The sequence below is a fragment of the Plectropomus leopardus genome, chromosome 1 (genome assembly GCF_026936395.1).
Source record: "Plectropomus leopardus strain MGB_pleo_1.0 chromosome 1, ASM2693639v1, whole genome shotgun sequence".
Classification (NCBI taxonomy): Eukaryota; Metazoa; Chordata; class Actinopteri; order Perciformes; family Serranidae; genus Plectropomus; species Plectropomus leopardus.
In genome coordinates, this window is record NC_142176.1 from 3,096,778 (window position 1) to 3,121,691 (window position 24,914).

The 24,914-nt window shown below is 37.9% G+C and overlaps 1 protein-coding gene across 1 annotated transcript; it reads right to left on the minus strand.

The window, feature by feature from the left end:
* Positions 1 to 24,738, minus strand: ano9b (anoctamin 9b). Its single transcript, XM_042490244.2, has 24 exons — positions 24,486 to 24,738; positions 20,215 to 20,280; positions 18,449 to 18,571; positions 18,182 to 18,321; positions 16,170 to 16,219; positions 15,917 to 15,975; positions 14,509 to 14,588; positions 14,270 to 14,404; positions 12,889 to 12,982; positions 11,892 to 11,952; positions 11,231 to 11,313; positions 7,804 to 7,908; positions 7,087 to 7,251; positions 5,523 to 5,559; positions 5,233 to 5,344; positions 4,715 to 4,769; positions 4,494 to 4,591; positions 4,188 to 4,384; positions 3,600 to 3,752; positions 2,979 to 3,123; positions 2,740 to 2,862; positions 2,524 to 2,617; positions 2,288 to 2,400; positions 1 to 1,679 (listed from the first exon to the last, which is right to left on the minus strand). The coding sequence occupies exons 1-24, from the start codon at positions 24,504 to 24,506 to the stop codon at positions 1,646 to 1,648; spliced, it is 2,343 nt and encodes a 780-aa protein (XP_042346178.2). The 5' UTR covers positions 24,507 to 24,738; the 3' UTR covers positions 1 to 1,645.
* Positions 24,739 to 24,914: the final 176 nt, after the last annotated feature.

A 24,914-nucleotide genomic window follows, 5' to 3' on the forward strand; every position in this document is an offset into this window, starting at 1 on the left:
TTTATTTGAATAGAAACAGTGGTGTGTTCAAACACCCCTGTGTCACACAGGCGCACTGCCTTTTATTTTAATTCAAAGGGTTTTTATTGTCCTCAGAAAAATGACGTCTACATCGTGGGAAATAAAAAAACAAAAATTGTATGTACAATAAGTTAAGATCTTACAGAATTTGGTTTATCTTCACGTCACTGCTGATCGGCTAACAGCTCTGACATGCTTATCAAACGGGAGAAAACGTACCTCAAAGCCTAATGCTCACCATTTCACAACATCTCAGTGAAACATGTCGTTCAGTCTGGAAACTGAAGCAAACAGTGAACAGTTTTCAGTTTGAACTTGCCTCAGGCTTCTTTAACCCACTCATTACCAACATCGACAAAACAAACTAACAGACATGGCCCAAAAATTAGCAAGAAATTAGTTTTTAAAAAGTTACAAGAAAATTACCAGGAAAAAGTAAAAAACAAAAACAAAAACAATTGCCTGAAAAAGTACTGAAAAAATAGGTATTTATATAATATATTGTGTTATATTTTTTTCTGTGCAAAATTTTAAATATAGAATGATTATAATTATTAATACAGTTGTCTGGACATTTTGCCCTTTTTTGGACAATTTCTAAATAAACTAATTTTAGGTAATTTTTGCAATTAGTGGGACATTTAAAATTATGTTAAAGATTTGATCTAAATAAAATTCTAAGAACATATTTAAAGTCTTGTTTTCCTTGTCTTCTTTTTTGTTTTGCTTAATTTTAAGGAAATTTTCTTGAACTTCTCACTTATTGCTCATTTTTGGGTCATTTCTTGTTTTTGTTGCTCATTGTCCTCCACGTTTATGAAGGAAATCAAACTTTTCTCAGGCTTTAAAGGGTTTAAAAACAAAACATTTTAACTGGTGACTTGGTTGTGGAACAAATAAAATCTAAAATCTACTTTACAATAGTGCTCTTACAATCAGATGACAGTGAAAAGAAATGCATGTGGAGGAGCTGAGAGGAGAAATACCATTAAGACATTTAATTATCTAGAAGCACACGAGCCCACAGGAAGAGATGCAACTGGTATTATTTTAATGGTGTGAATGTTTTGGATGGTTTGACTTTTTCCTCTTAACTGCTGATGAAGGACGTAATTTTTTTGAAGTGGGGTTTTTTGAGGTATATTACATACAGTACATGTCAGTCGGCACAGTTAGGCTAGACAAAGACGAGCTCTTATTTTGAATTTTCCTGTCTTCTCGTGTACTTCCTGACTGTGCACGAACACACAGTTAAGTGCTCAAGAGTGTAAGTGTGTGTTGACTATTTGAACAAATTTAAAGTTTACTGACGTCATGTAAACTGTGCAGAAACTGTTGAACTGCTCCTTTAGTTGACTCAGCGACTCTCTGAAACAGCAACAAACTTAACAAAATAAAAGACATTCTTACTCACAGTCTACAAATTATTAATTACATATTAATAAAAAAAACACGTAGTGTGGCGGTTGTTGTCAGCGGGGGGGTAATAAAGTCCAATAACACCCCGACACACAAACCTCACACAACGTTACCGTCACAGTCCAGTCTCGTGAATATTCATTTTTTTAAAAAAGAAGACAGCATCTTTCCTGTGACGCGGGAGGCAGATCTGCTGCTGGAGACGTCACACGTCTGTCGATTTGCTGCGTTTCATATCACTGAAAGAAGAACAAAAACACACATTGTAGAAAAAAGCAGAGATGGTAGAGCAGGGATGCTTAATTTTCTTTCCTTCGGGGCACTTTTGCAAAATAACAGTTCCTAGAATTCTAGGACATTTTTGAGGATTTTAGGATGTTTCAAGAATTTTAGGACATTTATAGGATTTTAAGACATTTTGAGGATTTTAGCATGTTACTAGGTTTACAGGCAGTGCTTGGGTTATAAGACTTTTCTAGGATATGAGGATGTTTTTAGTATTTCAAGACATTTTTAGGATATAAGGACATTTCAAGGATTTTGGGACATTAGGGTCTGAGCTAGGACCTCTGTCAGGGGGTGAGGGGAATCCTCCACTGGCACTTTTTTAGCTTTATTTTGATGCTGTTTTATTCACTCTGGCACCTAATGTGTACTAAAAGTACAAAAACAACTCACATTGTGAATCACCTTATTTTTATCGTGAATTAGAAAATAGTTTTGGAGCCACCGCGCACCCTATTGAGGTTGAGTACGTTGAGTATCATTGTGTCAGTGTCTCAGAGCAAAATTATCTGTTGTCAGAGTTTCACCTTTGACCCTTTGCTCTCTGCTGCTGCTGACTTACCGCAGCTCCTCCTTCAGCCGCTCCAGTTTGTCGTGCAGCCGATCGTTCTTCACCCGAATGGGATTGTTGGGGACAAACCAGGCCGCTATAAACTTACACACCACCACAACATGCTGCAGAAACACACACACACGCACACGCACACGCACACACACACACACACACACAGAAATTACTGAACCTCTGTCTGCAGGTCAAATCGAAAACACTGTCGAACCCAAATCTGGAGCACAAACCTCAAACAAGATGACGAAGGCAAAGCGTACGGCCAAGACGCACCAGAACTGAGAGGTCAGACTGTAGTCCTCATTGCTCCTGTAGTCTCTGTAGCTGTAAACACACACACATACACACACACACACACGCACACGCGCACACACACACACACAGTTTGTCCCTGTGTATCAGATCTGTGACTTTATCTTCTGTCATGTTTGGACCGAGCTGCTCACCTGCACTGCGTGACGTTGAGGCCTCTCTCTGTGATCATCTGTTCTTTGAGAAAGTCATTTACAACTGCCGGGTGCGTCATAAACGCCGTGGACAGAGTGTCATTGATGTAGCCCTGCATGCAGCTGCAACGACAGCAACATAAAACATGATGATGATGATGATGATGATGATGATGATGAGACAGGATGCATCTGATGACATATTATCAGGTGTTTCTGTAGGCTGAAACAGTACTGACTGTGAGTTTGTGGTTCCGTTAGCACACGGGCCGTAACGGTAACGGTAGACGAGGCGTGGAATAAAGTCTGATGAGACCCCGATGACCAGACCGTTAGCGATTACTGCCAACACACCGATGGCCTCCAACACCTTCGTCCATATACCTGCAGACACAAAAAAACGTGGGAAAAAACATTAAGAGCAGATTGGCAAGAAAAAGAAAAAAAGTAAAGGGTGACAATAAAATGATCACAGAAAACTATTTTTAAAATAGATTTAATTTTTTAGCACTTTTTTGAGGTCATTTTCTCGTTTGTTTTTCCTTTTTTTATATATAATTACTCTGTGACAAGGAAATAATCTGAAAATTAGATGGATGGGATTGTTGATCGCACGGGAAAATCTCCATTTTTGGTTAAAAAAAACAATAAAATAATATATTTTAAAATTTTAAAAAATTGTTTTATTGTTTTTTTGTTTTCAATTTACTTTGGCTTATTTTTGAGTAATTTTCTTGTAATTTTTTGTAACAAATTTTGGGCCATTCTTGTTACCTTGCACCTTACCCTCCTCCCATGTTTTTGAAAGAAATCAAGCCAATTTGCTTTGGTTTTAAAGGGTTAACAGACACGCTGCTCACCAATGTCGTTGGTCTTCCGGGGAACCAGCCGCCGCTCCAGGCGGACCATCTTGATGGCGTCCAGGCGGATCTCAAAGACGTTGTTGATGAGAGCCAGCAGCGGGGCGAGAGGGAACGCTGCCACAAATATGGTGGTGAAACTGAACTGGACCACTGGAGGGGACGGACAGGAAGTTAGAGACATGGAAATTTGATTATTTTATGCATTTTCAGGTGGGGTAGGGTAAGTTAGGGTACTCTTAAAAAATGGGAAAAATGTGTGAAAAAAAGAAAAAAGCCAGGGAAAAACTATATTTATTATTATCCTAATTTAAAATGATGTTACAAAATAATCATGATTTATAAGCACTTTTCCAGGTCTTTTGTTTTTTCCCTTTTTTTCTTTATTTTTAAAATTATTTTCAGGTACTATTTTTTTAATAACTTTTAAGTCATTTCTTCTTTTGCTGCTTATTGCATTTGTTACATTTTTCAAAGAAATCCGATTTGCTGAGGTTCAAAGGGTTCATCTTGGCAGAGGCCCATTCTTCCTTTTCACAATAAAAGTCCTACATATCATGTGAGGGTCAGGTCAGACTGTGGACGTACCCATCTCCAGGAACTCATTGAACAGACTGAAGGCGTCCGTGTTGGCCAGGTGATAATTATTCAGCCAGTCCCGAAGTTTGCAGATGTCACACGGTTCGACCTGTCCGTCTTCGTTACGGCAGGTCTTCCTGTAACAGTGACCGCACTTCCTCTGTAGCCTCTTCGCGGTGCTTTTACTCAAGCAGCTCTTCAGCCAGCTGGAAGACACAACATTTTGGTTTGTGAAGAGGTCTGGGAGCTCAGTCGGACAGGGACACGTATTCGTCACCAGGCGACGTTGAATGAAAACACAGCGAACACACTCACGGCACAGTGAACTCGAAGATGTTGTTGAGGGTCTGTTTGAGAAGCATGATGACGGCCATCTGGATGAAGAGGTCTGTCAAACAGCCGCTGGGATGGCACTACAGCACACAATACACACAACACACAACACACAACACACAATACACAACACACAACACATGTAAGGGTTAGTACCGTGGAGGAGACGTGCTGTGTGAACGACAGAAAGTGTATCTGCTCACCTCCTCCAGTCTCCATCCAGCGATGCGCACATAGTTTCCTGGATGGCCGTTTATCCTGCAACAAGAAAACATCAACAATCAGCATTTTAACGCTCGGACCTGAACTGAAGGCTAATACACATCATACAAATGTTCATAGTCAGACAGCTCCTCCAGTTTATACCAGTACAAACACACACATACACACACATACACACACACACACACACACACACACACAGACACACAGACACACAGACACACACACACAAGCAAACACACAGACAGACACACACACACACACAGACACACACACACAAGCAAACACACAGACAGACACACACACACACACACAGACAGACTGACAGACAGACACACAGACAGACAGACAGACAGACACACAGACAGACAGACACACAGACAGACAGACAGACAGACACACAGACAGACAGACAGACAGACAGACAGACAGACACACAGACAGACACACAGACAGACAGACAGACAGACACACAGACAGACAGACAGTTAGAGGGTACCTGCCCAGGAAGAAGGCCACATAGAAGAGTGAGGAGAAGAGAGTGAAGAACTGGAAGGTGAACATCTTCACTGTGAAGTTTCTCTCTCTGGCAGCGAATGAGTTTGTCTTCTCTGAAGCACACACACACACACACACACACACACACACACACACACACACACACACACACACACAGAAAGGATATGGAATCGCATACATGTAATGTGAGATACTTGACAAAATGTCTTTGAATATTGGTGCATTTCTACATTTCTGCTCGCTACACGCTGAGTAAAGGTATGTCCTCACCGAGGTCACACAGCTTGAGCGACACCCATCTGTTCACCTGCAGGTGACAGACACACACAGGAGAGATTTGATCGTTATGTTATTGTTGGCAGGTTCAGCTTTGTAAGAGCAGTAAGCCATCTGCTGACAGATCTGTTTGTTCTCATATCAGCTGCTTTTCAAAAGCTTCCAGTGGAAACTTCTTCCTGATTCCTCAGCGGTCTGACTGTCAGTTTGGAGAAAGTCTAGAGAGCTGCAGAGTCGCTCATTTTTAAAACGCTGTCTTGGATATGTCAAAGATTAGTAACAACATTGTATTTTATTCTGCATTGTGCAGCAATATGACACATTTGTTTAAATGTGAGCGCTGTTAATTGATGAGAATGACACACTTTCCGAAACTCTGAAACAGCGGCGGAGGGCGCGCATGCTCCGAAATTCCAACACCGCGGCGGAGAGCGCGCATTCTCGCAGCCGCTCACTCAGTTTTACAAACTGTCTCGCGCGCGTGCTCGATGGTCGCGTGCAATGACAGGCTATTAATAGCACCCATACCACTAATTCAGCACATGTACCTTTAAACAATCTTCAAGGTGAGATTCAGGATAAAATAGAAAGATCATGACAAAAAATTGGCCAGAGACCAAACTTACTTGCCCACTCCTGCTTTAACGGTCCTAAATTATAAATCTGACTCTGTGCAAAAACTATAAATGCATCAAAATCAATGTTATTGCTAATCTAAGGATAATTTATTATATTGAAAATTATTCATTTTTTTTATTTTTTATTATCAAAAACAACATTGACATCGCGTATTTAAACTAGCATTCAAAGGGTTAACAATGTTTAATCATTTGATAGTTTTGATTCGGACTGAAGTTGATTAAAAGATTTAGGCCAAAACGTTTGTGAAAAACATATTTATATATAGCATTTTTATGAAAGGTTTTGGAAGTGGACATTTTTGTCCTTGTTGTAAATGAAAGTGATACCAGAGGGTTAAATCATGCAGAGCATTTTTTGTCATGCAGTCGTTGCCTATGGTTTCACTTGAAGTGGGCTGTACATCAGGGTTTCTGCCAAATATTGTAAAAATGACGTCATCAGGTGGGAAAAAACTCCAAGTAAAAATTCCAAGTCAAAAGCCCAGAATGACACCCGGAAATAACACAAGTCCTGTTTTTCTGCTCTGATGGCTGTGGGATCAAAAATGTCAGTTTGAATGGGTTTCAATGGAGCATTTTTGACCTTAACAGTCTGAATGTAACTATTTAGTTTCCACAGTGTATTTTAGACTTATTGTAGGAGCTGAGCTGCAAATTCCCAGATTAAACAAAAATACACAATCTTGCCAAAATTTATGCTACATGCATGAACACAGCCAAAATGATCAAAGAAATGAAGAATGAAAAGCGCGTAGAATGCGTCAAACAGTCGCTAAGGGTTAATAACAAACTGCTACAAATACAAAAGCACAAACAGCAAAGCACCTTGAAAGAGCTCAGAATGAGTGATTCTTTTCTTTTTTATTCCTCTAACATTTTGTGGAGGTTCGTGAGGATCGGGATGCAGGTGTACGTACCCGCGTCATGATCTGAATGGTGACGTAGTGCAGCACGGCTCCCAGCATCACCGCCACCGTGTTGGCGTGATCTCTGATAAACTCCCAGCTGCCCTCAGACATCAGGGGAGCGGCCACCACCCGAAACACCACCAGGGCGTGAGCCAGACCGATGATAAGCATCAGCTGGAACACAAACACACCAACACGTTACTGCATCCAACCTCTGCTGCAGTGAGCGCAAACTTTTATCTGATCCTCTGCTGCTCTCATCTGACATCTTTCTCCGTTCTGTAAAGCTACAATCTGATGTGGTTTTTATTGTTTATTTTAATTCTCTGATAAAGTGCCCCCATGTTCCCAAATCAGCAGGCGATAGTTAAGATTGTTTGACTAACAGTAATATAATGTTACAGAGAGCTTTTGGAGCAGTTAGTGATCAGTGCAAACCTCTTTTCAGGAAGAAACACACAATTTTCCCAAAATAAAGGGATGACAATCCCCAGGTGTTCACAGGGATTACCGTTTTTTTTTATTTGGTTACTTAGTATCTATTTTTTCCAAGTTTATCTCCTCTTTTTTTCTGTATATAATAATGTAAAATTGTAGAAATTAGATTTTTTGTATGTGGCTGTTTGCATGTATATGTTTAATTAATTAGAGCATAGGTTTAAATTATTAAGGAAGCAGTTATTGTGTGTGTGTGTGTGTGTGTGTGTGTGTGTGAGAGTGTCTTACCATGAGCGTTACCAGAATGAGGACCAGAGTGCTGCGTAGGTACGAGTGTCTGAACTGTTTGGGTTTACAGTTTGGATCATTCACTATCTCCATAATCAGTTCCTCCTGTAACACACACACACACACACACACACACACACACACACACACACACACACACACACACACACACACACACACACACACACACACACACACAGGTTGAGACTGAACTCACACATTAAAGGTATATTACAAAGACTTTTGTGTGCTGGAATCCAGCGCCTACTTTGGTGTTTTTGCTTATTGCTTATTATAATGACATTTCTTGGAGTATCTTCAATTGCTTCATATCCCTAAAATCAATACAGCCCTAGGCTAAAAGGTCATGTTAGTCATAAAACATAATAATTGATGCAAGAATTGAAATTGCATCATTAAAACATTGGGTTTGGTTTTAGTCAGATTTTACAACAAAGATAAAAAATAACTTTGATCCAAAAAATGTTTAAATGTAGAAACATAAACTAAACATTTCTTAACACTCCAAAAACTTATTTGAACTATGTACACTCTTTAGTTTTTGAATTATGCTTATTTTTGTGAGCAGAGTGTAAAAGTGTTGTGATGGATTCATTATTTATTATTCCGGTGTCATGGAGCGTTTTTTTTTGCGCAGTTTTGCACAACAAGCACCTCAGCACAATAACGTCGTTACGAGCGTACAACATGATGACGGATGAGAAAGAAGCCTTAGCTCTCTGCTATTATTGTTTTTTCTTTTAGATCGATATATATACAACGTCCATCCACAGGGTGTCCGTTTTGAAAGGGTTAACAACAGCTGTAACCCACAGACAGGACTCTCTTCAAAAAAGTAATTTGTTTTCATTTGGTATGATCGTAAACAAAACTTGAATTGAACTTCTTTGAAGCAGTCAGTTAACATAATCTGACATCAGCTGTTTCCATACGTCTGACACATCCAGCACGGGCTGATATTAAAGTCAGAAACACTGTACTACTTTAAAGACATCTTTTGATGCAGAAAAGACACACACTGGTGCATAAAAATCACCAGAATGCAGGAAGTTAAATGACAAATAAACCAAAGCCACTCCCCTGAACCCAGATCAGCCAGCATTACGGATGTTTCAGGAAGTGACGACACAGCAGAGCTTCAGGGGATGCATTCATGTGGCTGTGTCATTAGAGATACACAAGTTTTCAACAAGTTCTGACATGTGAAGACAACTGAGCCATAACTGCAAGAACTCAGCAAACTCCAAAATGGAGACTATGAGATGCAGGTAAAAGCTGCAGAAGAAAAGTCACTGTATGCAGAGTCAACTGAGTTTGTGTTTTTTTTTTTTCAAGGTAAGAATAATTCCCTCAATCTGACCTAAATGGAGTGTAAAAAACACAAATCACAAATAAATAAAAACAGTCTAAATTATTAACCCTTTGAAACCTGGGCCAATTAGGTTTACTTAAAAAAAAAAATTAAAATGGGTGGAAAGCAAAAAGCAACTTAAGAAATGACTAAAACATTAGCACGAAATTAATAAAAAATACAAGAAAATGACCTGAAAATGTAAACAAATGTAGAAACACGTAAAAAAAAAGTTTAAAAAAAGAAAACAAAAAAAAGAAAAGGACCTGAAAACACTTGGTTAAAAATTTAAATAATTCTGTAAAATAATTTCAAATATGTAAGTATGATAATTTTAGATATAGTACTGTAGACATTTTCCCCTAGCTTTTAAAAAAAACAATTTTCCATAACCACTAATTTCTCACAATTTGCGGAACATTTATTTCCAAGTTGCTCCTTGCCTTTTCCTGTGGGTTTTTTTTAATCAAATTAATTTGCAAAGGTTCAGAGTTTTAAATACTTGTAAAGGCATTTGAGAGCAGGTTTCAAAGGCTTAATGCAGAAAGAACTATACTGAATTTAAACACACAAAACCTAAAATATGCAACCAAAGCTGCAGATATGTTGTGGTAATTTATCGCTTATCGACCTAAAACACTAAATCCATTAAACTTGAATTGATTTAATTTTTTCTAGTATTGTCCAGCTCAGATGACTGATAATTTATTGGAGATGTAGTGAAACATGCACGCTGCACTTTGTCTTTACACTGCGATCACCAACATAAAGACTCCCATACAGCTTGTAATAACATGTTCGTCTTCTGCGGGCTCTAATGTCACTGTAAACACGCCTTTGTTTACAGAAGAGCAAAGAGAAGCTTGAACCCAAAAAAACTAGAATTACTGCCTCACGGTTGTACGCCTCCGCGAATTAGTCAAGTTGCGCTTCAGTTTACATCCATGTCTGTAAAAACGTTTCACACTTTACGCTCTGAAGATCTGTACAATCAGCACAGTTTACAGATTAGTGTCACCAATTCAGTATCTGACCAAATGTCCTCTTCTGTTCCGAAGATATGACGCTGAGTAATGGACAGAAAAGTGCTTTTTATGATGTCACAGTTGACCTTTGACCTGTTAGAAATCCAATGTCCAAACTTGTTGTGAGAAACTTGTAAAAATTCATAGCTAGTGTATGAATTCTTGCATTATCCTTAAGACCAAGTGGATGTTTGTGCCAAATTAGAGGAAACTCCCTCACAGCCTTCTTGAGACATTTCGTTCACAAAAATGAGATGGGCACAAGACCGCAGCGTCTTTAACCTTTGACCAGGACAATCTAATCAGTTCATCATTAAGTGTCAGTGGACGTTTGTGCCAAATTTTAAAAAAACGAGACTCAAAATGTTCTTGAGATATCCCTTTCAAGAGAATGACACGGAAGAGGTCATGGTGACCTTGACCCTTAGCCATCAAAATCTAATCAGTTCATTGCTGAGTCTGACGTTTGTGCCAAATCCCGTTCACGAGAATGAGACTGATGCGAGGTCACAGTGACCTGTTCTGAGGCTCTGCAAACATCTTCACAGAGACATGGTTAACCCCTTACATCCTGGATCAACCTGTTGCACTGGATGGGCAGACCTCGCTCAGAGCCGAAAGGACACAAGACTGAGACAAATTTTAGAACTGCACAGCAGTAATTGTATGATGCCATCAGCAGCAACATGCCCGAGCAACCGGACAGAATTGCCATAGTTGCTGGTGATTTTAATCAACTTATCCTTCTTAACTTAACTTCAACAAGGATGAAGCAGGATCAAAGACAAATGTAATTTCTAATAAATCTACCTTCAGTTCATTGATAAGTCCAAGTGGACGTTTGTGTCAAATTTGAGGAAACTCCCTCATAGCCTTCATGAGACATTGTGTTCACGAGACGTAGGTGTAACTTGAACACATAATACGTCCAGCCTCGGTGTGGAAGAATAAAACTAACTACAGCGCCAAAATTGTAGGGACGCCATTAGGGACAACAAACAGGACACAGACTCAGATTTGTCCTCAGTACCTCCTCCTCACACCAGTCGTAGACCTTCCACTGACTGACGTGTCGGGCTCTGTGTCTCTTCCACAGCTCCAGGAACAGAGTGGCTGAAAACACACAGAGACAACAGTTAACCCTTTGAAAACTGAGCAAATTGGTTTTAATTTCCATCAAAAATGTGGGAAGATGGCAACTTATCAAGACATGGCCCAAAAATAAGCAAAAGATTAGTTAATATATTATTTTTTTATGTTAAAAAAATAAGCAAAAACCAAAGTCAGACACAAATTTGCAGAAAATATAGATTTTATTTTTTCTGCCACATACATTTAAATATAAAAATATCATATCTATAAATATAGTCTTCTGGTCGTTTTTCCCTATTTTGTTTTTTTTTTGATAATTTTCTATTATTCCTTCCCCACTTTTTTAAAACTAACTTTTTGCTAATCTTCTTGTTACCTTTTACTAATGTTTTGCAATCTCTGGTCATTGCTTTTTCCCCACGATGTTTTACTGTTTGCTCAGGTTAGAACTATTCAAATAGCTTGTGAAAGGCGTCTGAACGCAAAACAAGAAAACTGATGTCGGACCAGGTTTCAAAGGGTTAAAGAGAGGCTCCACATCGCTACACATGAGATTTAGGCACTTGAATAAATAAAATTAGATGAAGTCAGACACTCACCCCAGATGGCCATGAACATAGCAAACGCCACCGTGCCCTCGTTGTCAAACAGGTGGCTGACCTGCGCAGATAAAAACACGTTAAGACGGACGATCATCGATGTTTCCACATACAGATAAACATCAGAACCAGCTTTTCATAAAACTTTTAATGTCTTTGTGTCTAAATTCCTGACACTTGTTATTCGGTTGGTGAGAAATATTTACAGCATTCCTCTTCTGTCAGCTCTTTTGTGATAAATCCAGTTCCAACATTCAGTGTTTTAGCAGCTGTTTGCACTGCAGGCCTTTTCTCAGCGACCTCGGCCAAACTAATAACTTGACACAGAGCTACTTTGAGCAAGCTCATTGGTTATTGGTTAGTTTTTATCATCAAAAGGTGGGCCTCATTTACCAATATCATCCTAAGTAATTTCTTAAATTCCTTCTTAAACTGTTCTTAAGTAAGTTCTTAAGTTCTTAAGTAAATAAGTTCTTAAGAAAACTGTGCGACAGATTCATGAACGTGTTTTCTTAACCGTCAGAATTATTCGCACCTGTGTTCTCAGATTGATGCCAGTCTCCTCATAAATTGAAAGCGTGTGCCAGTTGATGCCAATAAGCATAAGTAAACACCTGCCGGCATGAGACTGAAAGGCAGTGTGCAGACAGAAGTCACAAAGAGATATCTTAAAGGAAAGTTGAGAAAATGCCAAATAATATATGTATATATATATATATATATATATATATATATATAAAGACAGAGCGCCATAATCAAAACACAAAAAGAACTTGAGTAGTTATGAAGTGGAGGAATGTGCAATCGAGCGGTGGTATTTAGTTGCATGAATTCAGGATATAAAATCACACACAAAAAAGATGCAATCACACACTGTGAGCGCTGTGTCTGGAGAAGGGCGCAGTATGGATGGGGTTAAGAAGAAGTGGTTTGATTTGAAATCTGGCTTTTAACTGGTCACCAAATGAACACAGTGACAGACTCGAGCTGAGCTCACCTTGGCGTAGGTGCAGGTGTCTGACAGCTGCCACACTGTACACCTCTTATCACAGCGAGGACACATGATGATGTCTGACTGACACACTTCCTTACTGAGGACACACAGAGACAAAGGCTAAAGGGTTAATGGAAATATAAAGTCAGTCATGTCTGTGTGTCAGCTGCTGCACAAAGTAAACAGAAGAGCCGGCTCCTCGTGGTTCTTCTGAATCCCCCACTGATCACTTCTGTGTGTGGGAGGATTTGTTTCTGTGACCTGTAATGTGAGAGTCAGTAAACGGATGTTTTGCTGTTGTGAAATTCCTCGTTTACTTTAATTCATCAAGAATGTTCATTTTTTTGGATTCTCTGTTCACTGTGGAGGCATGTGAGAAAAAAAGAGTTTCTTTCATGAATTTAAGGTTTCATTGTTTGAGCTACATCTAACCGAACATTAATCATGATTACAACTTTGTCATCCAATCATTAAATGAAAATCAAAGGCTGTGAAATTGACATTTAAATGCTCTGTGCATAAAAGAAAAACAAACTCCACTGTCTATCAACTACCAGCAGCCTCCACTTTTAATGAGCTGTTATGCCACGATGCATGCAGCCAGCAGCAGCAACCTGTGAAAAACGTTTCCTGAATGTTGCCACCGCAGACACACTAAACCATCTGCTAATTAATGTCGCAGCTAATCATTGTTATATCCCAGACTGTGATAATAAAAAATCTACTTGGCATGTAGTTTACTGAAAATAATTACATTTTTCTGTTTTTTCATAAAAAAACACAATGGCAACATGACAAAAATCTGGCATTTAGGGATTAAAATTCTAAAAATGAATGAATAGTTTATATTTATGATTGGGACCAATGTTAGTCAAGAAATAAACTCAATGAAAGTAGAAAATCGTATTAATGTATAATATTTACATAGCCTGATTTTGAAAAGCGTCATTTTGTGTGCAGAGCGATACGAGTGTGAGTATTTGACACTGCACAGATAACAATAATGTATAAAAATTAATGTTGCTGCTTATCATTGATATATCCCAGACTTTGATAATAAAATGAGAAATCTACTTGGCATGTAGTCTACTGAAAATAGTTCAATTTTTTCAAGTTTTTTAACCTAAAAACAAGGTGGCAACATGACAAAAACCTGCTATTTAAAAGGATAAAAATTCAGAAAATCAATGAATAGTTTATATTTATGGTTGCGACTGATGTTGGTTGAAAAAATACTCAATGAAAGATGAAAATAATATTAATGTATATTTTTTTTTAAATCTTGATTTTGAAAAGCATCGTTTTGTGAGTGTGTGTAATATTAAAGCGGGCCCTCAGGGTTAATATCCAAACATATTAATATAAGTTCCACAGTGAGACTCACATGAGAGGGTTTGTGTTGAAGAAGGCGAGTCCGTACAGGAACACCACGACTCCCAGAGCTGCGGCGGGGACCAGCAGCTTGGTGTACCAGCCGAGCCACAGGTAATACAGAGCCACCTTCTCTCCAAAGTAACACCTGCGGACACGAGGTCGCACACACGTACATCAACACACCAGGGACTACTTTTAGTCACAGCGGCTTTTCAGAAAAACGGATGAATGAGCTTTTTAGAGACTGACTTGACGTCGTTGACTGGTTGTCCCCTAAACAGACCCGACCATCGAGCCCACTTCCTCTTCAGCTGCTTTTGCTTCCTTCTCTGAAAAAAATCATGAGAAAATAAAATATACAGACATCAGCTGTTTATGCGTCATACATAATAACATGTAGGTAAAAATGTATTTCAGGCTCCACTACATGAATACTGATATTATTAGTAGTTAATCAGACCCATAACCGAAATTTGGAACCGATATGCATTTACAATAACAATGCAAATCTTTTGTCAATATTTAGATATTTTGGAATATAACAAACTCCAACGTAAAATCTTTTTTAAATACAACTTTTTAAAATTTTTTATAAGATCAAGTGAATTTTTTAAAAAAAAATTTCTTTTTACATCTGATCAAATCTTTTATATACGGAGCGCACACATTTATTTCAGGATGAATTCATCCTTTATTCAATCTTATGGTCATGGTGTTGTTGAGTGTGCAGTTTTGTCATTTAAGTGATCCGAAAACTTGATCTCATCACCAGGAGGATGAGTTTTCAGCTCAGACATCAAAGCACAAAGGAACCTTTCGAGAGAGTCGAGAGTCTGATACGCCGCCAGAAGGTGTCAGGTGAAAATGCTGTTTGTTTCCTAAACGTAACCGCGTGCTTTTGTTACACAAAGGAAACAAACATAAACGGCATCAGAACTGTAGTGTGTTTTTAAGAGATACCAGAGTTAACAGAAAGATTTTAAGCTTTTCAAATGATGATCAGTGAGTGCTGCGTGTAAATCCTCCTTTATTTAACTGACAATTTTAAATATGTCACCTTCATTATCATTTTTGGGGTTTAAATAGAAAAAAAAAACCTTGACTAAAAGTAATGACTAAAAATGGATGAAAATGTCATGAATTTTCCTCGACTAACGTGAATTTTTCTTAACTAAAACTATGAAGATTAAAAATTACTAAAATGTGACTAAAAGCTCATAAACATTTTTGTCTCAAGACTAAATCTAAACTAAGCTGCCGAAATTAATACTGAGTAGCCCCTGTGTAAGATCCCTGTAGTCTAAATATATTTTAAGATGTGTGTGTCTGTGCATCTGTGGTTGTAGTCTTTTCCTTTAGGTGTTTAATAGTCCGACCCAAAACCCTTTTTTCTCATTATTTCTGCATATTTTTATTTTTAGGCACCACCTTTACCAATATTCTGATTATTATATTTTATGATGGTTTATTTTCTTGTTTTCTTTAACTGACCACCTGCTCTCTATGAAAGGTTTATGGTTAGGGGTAAGTTTGGGTAACTCTGTTAAAAAATAAAAATTAAATAAAAAGGTCTGTTTTCTTTTTGCTCTCTGTACCACCCGCTTGTTTAAATTAAAAAAAAATTAAATATATTGAGATCAGCCAGAGGTCGACTCACCTCATGGAGGCAGAACATGGTCTCAAACACATCCTTCATCAGCAGCTCCTTCAGGTTCTCTGATAAAATAAGAACAAAATAAAAATCAGAACTTCATGTGAGGCTGCTGTTCGTCCCATATCACAACACGATCGATGCAGTGAAAACTCTGGATGGATGATACGTCGTTGTTGTCGTTGTTGTCGTTGTCGTCGTTGTGTGTTTGCTAAAGGTCTGCAAAGTTACATATATTAAATGCTATAAAAACACTGACCTCCTGTGCCGATGAAGGTCTGGTGGAGGATGAAATTGACGATTCGGATCCTGGAGAAACAATAAAAAAAGTTTGGGTAAAGTGAAGAAACTCACACACACACACACACACACACACACACACACACACACACACACACACAAATACACACACATTACATTATGTATATTACTGTTAGAATCTGGCCGTATTTTCACAGAAATTTGTTTCAGTGTAGATATCTGCTGAATTACATGTAGTTACCAGCATCCTGCCGTTATTTTCTAGTGTCAATACCATGAAATACTTCAACAGTATATTACTGTTAAATTCATCACAGGTTTACAGTGTAATGTTAGCTCCAAAAAGCATCAAGATTTACAGTAAAACACTGTAAATTGAAAAAAAAACCCATGTAGATTATTATTAGAACTTGGTTATATTTTTACAGCAATTTGCACAATTTGCGCATTAGCACACATTTAAACTGATATTGAGGGTTTTTTTTTTTTAAAGGCCCATCTAGGGACAGGCACTGCAAATTAGCTATAAATGTTGTGATATACGGCATCAGTTTTATGCTATATACTTGTACCTATACACATAAATGTGAATAAATATGTGGCAAAACACACTTTCCTGCTTAGCTCTTGTGTCAGACTACACTTTCTGCTTCAGACTACAAATAAGCGCAAACCCCAAATCAAAAAATCACAGCCGTCTCTTTCGGGAAAAAAACACATTTTTATAAGGAAGCTTTTTAAATACAACATAAAGTTCTGCTGTTGTTCGATGATGCTGAAGATTTCCGTCTGGAAGAACAAAACGTCTGAGTCTGATGATCAGAGTCATGACATGAAACACAATTGCATAACTGATGTCGTCTCCTTTAACACTACAAAACTGACACAGCAGTTCCCTGGAACTACCTGTACAGGTTCCACCATCCTCCGTCACTGTGGTATGTGAACGACAGTTTGTGTGTTTGTGTATCTTTATATTAAAAGCTGAACGTTTTATCACTTCGGCTGATTAATTGGCGTTTTCGTTTTCGGCTGGACCCTCCCACTTATTTTTTTTATGGTTAGTTTGAAGTTCAGTTCTGGACTTATTTATTTATTTTGGTATTCATGACTTTCGCTATTTACACCTGGTATCAACATGCGTTTCAGTTATCCCAAAACAAGTGGTAGGTCGAAACACATCCCTGTCCACAACTAAATAAACTACATAATAAGTAGATTTTTTTTTCTTTTTTTGATTATTACAGCCTGGGATATATTATTGATTAGCAGAAACTGATTTTTATTTTTTGTGTGGTGTCAAATACTCACACTCATACATCTCTGCACACAAAATGCGCTTTTCAAAATCATGCTATAAAAAATATTCTTTATTAGTATTTCATTGGTTTTTGTTTTTTAAACTAACATTAGTCCTAATCATAAATACTTAATATTCATTAATTTTCAGAATTTTAATCCTTTAAAATGCCAGTTTTTTTTTCATGATGCCACTTTGTTTTTTGTGATGGAAAAAATTTCCAATATACTAAATGCAAAAAAAAAATGCAATGTTTTTTGTTGTTGTTGTTGTTGTTGTTGTTGTTGTTGTTGTTGTTGTTGTTTTTTGGTTGGTGGGTGGGTGGGGTGGTGTTCAAGAGTTTGCATCTTTGGGCCCCAAAAATGCCATCGTCGTGCGAAAAAAGACCAAACTGCAGCAAAAGTTTAACTTTCAATGCAAAAACCGCTGGCGTGTAACTGCCTCTTAGTGTGCTTAGATGTCTAGTTCTGACTGTTATTTTAGTTAATTATCTCTTTTCATAATTATCATTATAATTATTTATTTTTTTCATTGTTGTTAATTTTATCGTTGTGTTCTCAGTCCATGACAAGTTCTCATTTCTCGGCTCAGTGCAGGCGAGCTGTAAGAATCCGATCATCTCTGTACATCTACACACTGGTTAGATGGAGGGAAGTTAACCACAGTTATGTATGTATGTCTGTGCGTGTGTGTGTGTGTGTGTGTGTTACCTGGTTGCCTGGGTGACAGAGCCCCTCACATCTCCACACCAGTTGCAGGAGTCGGACACTTTGAGCAGGTACTGGTAGTCTGTAAAAATCTCACTGGGAGCGCGGAGGCCGAAGAACACTTTGTCCTCATGGATGATTTTCTAACACACAGAAACAACACATTCAAGATAACTTGATTTTCTTTGATTCATTTTAATCGTCTCCTGACGTCGCATCACGTGTCGGCTGCTGTGAGGAAATGTGAGACGGTGAAGGAAGCAGACTCACGGTGATGGTGATATTTTTCTTTTCCAGTTCCTGGATAAACGCTCTCTGTCTCTGAGCCTTCAGATCCGATTCATCTTCCACCTTGTGGGCCACCAGAACGTAGTCATACGTCCTCGGGTTGGACTGTTCAAAAACAAAACACACCAGGAGACACATTAACCCTTTAATGCTTGGATCAGCTGTCTAATGCTGCATTAAGAAGCCTTTCCTAAGCATTTTAGCCTCTGAAACCGGAGAAAATAATTATACATTTAATATTATGTCATGGAAAACTTTTTAACCCCCTGCTGGACGTCATTTTCTTGTTTTTTTTTTTACATGTCTTTTTTCTTTTTTGCTTATTTTCAGGTAATTTCTTGTAACTTTTGACTAATTTCTGGCTGTTTTTTGGGCCATTTCTTGCTCATCAACGTCTTTGTCAAGTTTTCTAAACAAGGTGTCAAAGGGTTAACATTGTAAAGTAGCTCAAAAGAAGTATTAGACTCAGTTTTGTTCACAACCAAAAAAAAACAAACAGTACAGACATAAATCAGGGTCGCGCTGCAGATGATGCTGCCTGGGCCTGTTGGAGTGCATTGTTTTGTTAAATTCAGTTTTCTGCTGTCGACCTGGAGCTCATTTACCAGAGATGAACTAACAAACAACTCCAGCAGATTTATTTTTTAATTTTCTCTCTTCACCTGTGGAATTATCTGATGTTTTATGCTTCACCGAGACGTGGATCTGTGGATAGACGCTGGACTCTGTGCCGCAGCAGGCCAGTTTCCAGCCTTCAGAACGGTTCCCGACACAACGATGACGTAATAATGATCCCACAGCACTGTTCTCAAGACAATCTGAGAGTACTCTTCAAGAGCTCCTAAAACTTTTAGCAAGGAGTCCTAGCTTAAGAATGATTTAGGAAAAGTCTCAGAGCAACTCTAAGCAAGGAAAAGACAGAAACCTTTATCTCAGTAAGGAAGTGTGGTTGGTTGCCCCTGTTGCTATGTGTGATGCATTTTTAAACAGATGTGATTGGTTGTCACAGACACATCCTTTTGTGAACCTGCAAGGTGTGGACACCAAGTGGAAATGAAATGATGCATCACAATATGAGACTGGTGTTTACATCATGGAAACACCAAATCCAGACTGTCAAAGTGCAGCAGTGTGATCACACAAAAACTGCTTTCACAGTCTCATATTGTGATGCAGTTCATTTGTCTGAGACGACATCCCATATAAACAGCTGACCCGAAATCTTCAATCAGATTGAATTCCATCACATGGAGAAAAAGTGTGCATATAAACACAACTAATATGTTTACTGTATGCACCAAACACCAAGACACGTTCCTTGCAAGTGAAAACCTATTTGGCAATAAACCTGATTCTGGTTCCACTCCATTACACTGAGCCACATCACGTTAGACTGTTTTGCATTTCAGTCCAGGTGCTGTTACGGTCGATGTAGCTCCTCGTTCCAGATCAGCATCAGCAAAGTAAAAACTCAGCTCATGTTACAGCAGCGAGAACACCTGACAGAAACATTCAAACAGACTCCAGGTGCAAATGAGAAGCTGAACACGTTCACAGTGACAGAAGGACCTTTAAGAAAAAACACTGTCTGCTCATGTCTGACGGCTCGCAGGTTTAGCACAGAGTCAAAGCATCCTTTCATACAGAGCAGATAAATTCTGTTTGTTTGCATGTTCCTGGTGATGAGGTCAGTTATCTTGTTCATGTAGGAAAATTCAGATGAGCACAAAGGAAAAAAGAGTTCTCACCATAGGAGGAAGTAAAGGCTCAGTGCTGTAACCGTCCTTCTGTCTGTCCCACAGCTCAAAGCTTTCCTGCAACACACACACACACACACACACACACACACACACACACAGAAAGATAAGGTGTGTAACATACTGACCTGATAGTGTCAAATTACAGATAAATGCATTTACATCCAGACTCATTTTGCTCCTGACGTGTTTTCAACATTAAACCGGTCAGGACGCTGCTTTAATATCACGCACACTTTCAAAATCAAGCTTAAAAAAATATTATACATTAATATTATTTTATACTTTTATTGAGTTAATTTTTAACCAGCATCAGTCCTAATCATAAATATCAAATATCTGTTTTCAGATGAAAAACACAAAAAAGAGAATTATTTTCAATATACTACATGCTAAGTAGATTTTTTTATTATCACAGCCTGGGAAATGTTTAGGATTTGCAGCAACATGGATTATTATACATCATTGTGCAGTGTCAAACACTCACACTCGTATCACTCTGCACACAAAAGCATAAAAAGTATTCTACATTAATGGGATTTTCTACTTTTATTGAATAAATTTTTCTAACCAAGATCAGTCCTAATCATAAATATCAAATATTCATTAATTTTCTGAATTTTAATCCTTTAAATGGCAGGTTTTTGCCATGATGCCACATTTTTAGATGGAACCCCCCCCCCCCACACACACACACACAAAAAATGAATTATTTTCAATAAAGTACATGCTAAATAGATTTTGGTTGATTGTTTTGATGATGACATTCTGGGATAAGTTAGTGATTAGCATTGACATTGATTGTGACAGTTCACCTTGTAGAAATAAATATGGTTAAAAAAATGACGTCATCAGGTGGAAAATAGTAAAAATGACAGATTCCAAGTCAAAAGCCCAGAATGACGCCCAGGAATAATACAATGTGTCTTTTTCTGCTTTGATGGCTGTGGGATCAAAAATGTCAGTTTGAATGGGTTTCAATGGAGCATTTTTGGACCTTAACAGTCTGAATGTAACTATTTAGTTTCCACAGTGTATTTTAGACTTATTGTAGGAGCTGAGCTGCAAATTCACTGATTTAACAAAAATACACAATCTGGCCAAAGCGTATGCCATAAGCATGAACATAGCCAAAATTATATATATAAAAAAAAGAATGAAAAGCCCATTAAATGTGCCAAACAGACCCTAAAGGTTAATGATTGTAGGTGAAATAACAGAAGCACATATCAGTAAAACAATGCAGTTCAACAGCAGCACAAAGTACTTCCTCCAAAATAATCAGAAACAGACAGAGCTTTATAAACTTCAGCGTGGAGGATTTATGAGGACTGTTGTATTCTTAGTTTGAGGACCATATAAACTCTGGTGGTGGTGAGCTGCGTGTGATGAGCGGAGAAACATTTTGTTGTATAATATCAAATAACCTGCTGGTTGTGATTCGTAAATACATGTTCTCACAGCTCAGATTTAAGGATGAGCAGCTGCTGGAGCAGAATCTTTGTCTCTGTCTCTGCCAGACCAGCCTGCAGGTCCGGACCTGCCCGACACGCTCAGTGTCTCATGTCAGTCATCTTCGGTCGTTTTCCACGCTCATCGCTTTGCTCTGCTCCACGCCATTTACACCTGTTCACTGCCCTCACACCCTCTGCAGCGCAGACAAACTCAGCGATAAGATTTAGTTTCTGTTCCAGGAGAGCAGCCAGATACCGCGTCGATATATGAAACGGTGGTGAACTTCAGCATGGGCGTGACCCCGACTGCTGATAAACAGGTTTCACTTCTGACCCACTGAGCCCACACACACACACACACACACACACACACACACACACACACACACACACACACACACACACACACACACACACACAACCTGATTTTCACCCTCAGTCGTCACACTTGGCATCTGCTTCAGAGCTAATAGTTGACTAATCAGTCAGGCAAAGGAAAATTACTACTGATTCATTGTTTAAATTATATTAAGAGACATTTTCTCGTTTTTGAAGTGTTAACTTTTCCCATGTTTTTAGTTGGGGTCATTGGTTTTTCAGAGCCGATAGCGATACCGATAATTAGTAGTTGATGGGATCGATAACTGATATTTGGAACCCATATGCATTTGCAAGATTTTTTTTTCTGTCAATATTTAGAATTTGGAATATAACAAACTCCAACACAAAACTTTGTTTAAATGCCTTTAGCAAATGTTCAATTACAACCGAAAAATTCAACATCATATGCAGCAAGTTCCCAGCAAATTGCTTTTAATAAAGGCAAGTAAAATTTTAAATATGTTTTTTTTAGAAATTAAAAGTTCCTCCCTTGCGAACACTGTCTTTGCACTTTTTAACTTATTAATTTTCTCAGCAATCATTAAAATAAAACATAGATACAGATAATTGGCACAGTGCCAATTATCAACCCCAATAACTGGCCCGGCTGATAATCTGTCATTTTTAATCTTCGATAAACTGAATCATTTTGGACAAAACGAGACTGAAATTCTCACCTCGGGTCTTGAGAGGTTGTGTTTTTTACTTTTCACAATTTTATGACATTTTATCAATGAAATTAATCAGCAGATCAAGTGATTATGACAGTAACTGTTTGGATTGTAACTGCTTTATCTACTCTGTAGCATGTTTAATATCATTTTCTGTAACTTTTAGCTGTTAAGGTATTACTGTCTGTTGTTTTGTATGATTTATTTCTATTTTAACTGATTTGCACTGTTTATTTAACCCTTTGAAACCTGGAGTGACGTCACTTTTCATGTGCTGCGTTCAGACGCTTCTCACAAGTATTCAGCCTTTGAACCCAAAGGAATTTCGTTTGATTTATTTTGGAAAAAAAAGGGGAAAAGGCAATGAGTAACTTGTTAAGAAATTAGTAGATTAAAAATGTTTTTTTTTAAAGCTAGGGGAAAAAGTAAAAAATCATTATTTACAAATATCATAATTACGTTTATAAAATTATTTTTACACTTTTTTTTTTTTTTACTAATTTCTTGCTAATTCTTGGCTAATTTCTAATTCCATTGCTCATAGCTGCCTTCCCATGTTTTTAAAGAAATCAAGCCAATTTTCTCAGTCTTCAAAAGGTTAATTTACTTATTTTAAGTTTGCCCATTGATCTCTCAGTTGATTTTTTCAAGTTTTAAATTAAGATTTGCAGAATGTCCTACAAATTGCAAGAAATTAGTCAAATTTGAAAATTACCTAAAATTTTGCTTTCACAAAAGGGAAAAGTGCTGAGAAAATATATTCCTATTTTTTATATTTAAATGTAATATCTTATAGGGAAAAAAGTATACCTTACACTTAGATTTCATTTTTAGCATAATTTTTCAGGTCATAGACTTGTTTGTTTTTTCCCATTTTTCTTTTTCTTTTTTTTTTTTTGCTTGCTTTTAGGTAATTTTTATTTTTAAACTTTTTACAAATATCTTTCTAACTTAAGTTGTAAATTGCATTCAGACACCTTTCACGTGCATTTAAACCTTAAGCAACTTAAGCAAGTTGGGTTGATTTTGGGAGAAATGCAATGAGCAACTTGTCATGAATGTCCTATTGAGAAAATTACCTGAGAAATTGCTATTAGAAAAAGGGAAAGTGTTGAGAAAACTATATTCATAATTTTAAATTAAAATTTATTTACATTAAATTGAATTATCTAAATTCAATTTGTTACTGAAAATATGTTATAATTTGATTTAAGTTTTAGCATATTTTCAGGTCATTTTCTTACTTGTTTTTGTTTTTGTTTGTTTTCAGGTATTTAAAAAAAAAATCTAATATCGCTCTAATTTTGTGCTGTTCTCTTGGGTTGCTTATTGCCTGCCTCCATGTTTTTTTGGTTTTTTTTTTAAGAAATCAAGCAAATTTGTTTGAAAGGATTAAGTTCGTGTTTCTGTCTTCACTTCACTTTCACCTCAGTAATATTCTTTATGCGGGACTTCTACTTGTAACCGAGTCTTTCTACAGTGTCGTTTTTATTGATTTTACTTCAACAAATAATCTGAATACTTGTTCCACTCTGCTGTAGGTTCAGTAACAGTATTGTAGTATTGCAGTATTGTTTTGTTGAGTCTGTAAAACACAGAAACGCGTGACTGTACCTGCTGCGGAGTATAAAGCACACCTGTAAAGTGTTTATGAGCTGCTGTTCGCCCTGCTGCCAGTGAAAGCTCCTCATCTCCTGCCTGTCGGAGTGAAAACAGCAGCAGATATCGATCATTGATCAGAGAGCTCAGTGTTTACCTCGGGCTTCTTGAAGAACATGTTGGAGTCGGTCCGGTGTTGCAGTTCGGTCACAGAGAAGTCCTCCCGACAGGTACACACCGGTACATGTTCCCTCGTGCCTCATTAACATTCCTCCATCATTAAAGTCCACCAATCACCGACAAACATTTCCACACTGATCTCATCAATAACTTCACTTCCGCATATCGACAGGTCACAGCTGCCCTGTGTGTGCGCGCGTGTCTCTGTGTACAGGTGAAGGTGTGCCTTCTCACCTGGCGCCGCTGACGTCAGACGCCAGGAGGAGACGGGACCGTGTTACGTTTGTGTTCAGTGTGAACGATGGGAAATATGCAGGGTGACGCCAGGTGACGTGTGTCATCAGGTAAAAATAAAGTATTATATGATATATGTATATGTGTCGCTAAATATTTATTTTTTATTTTT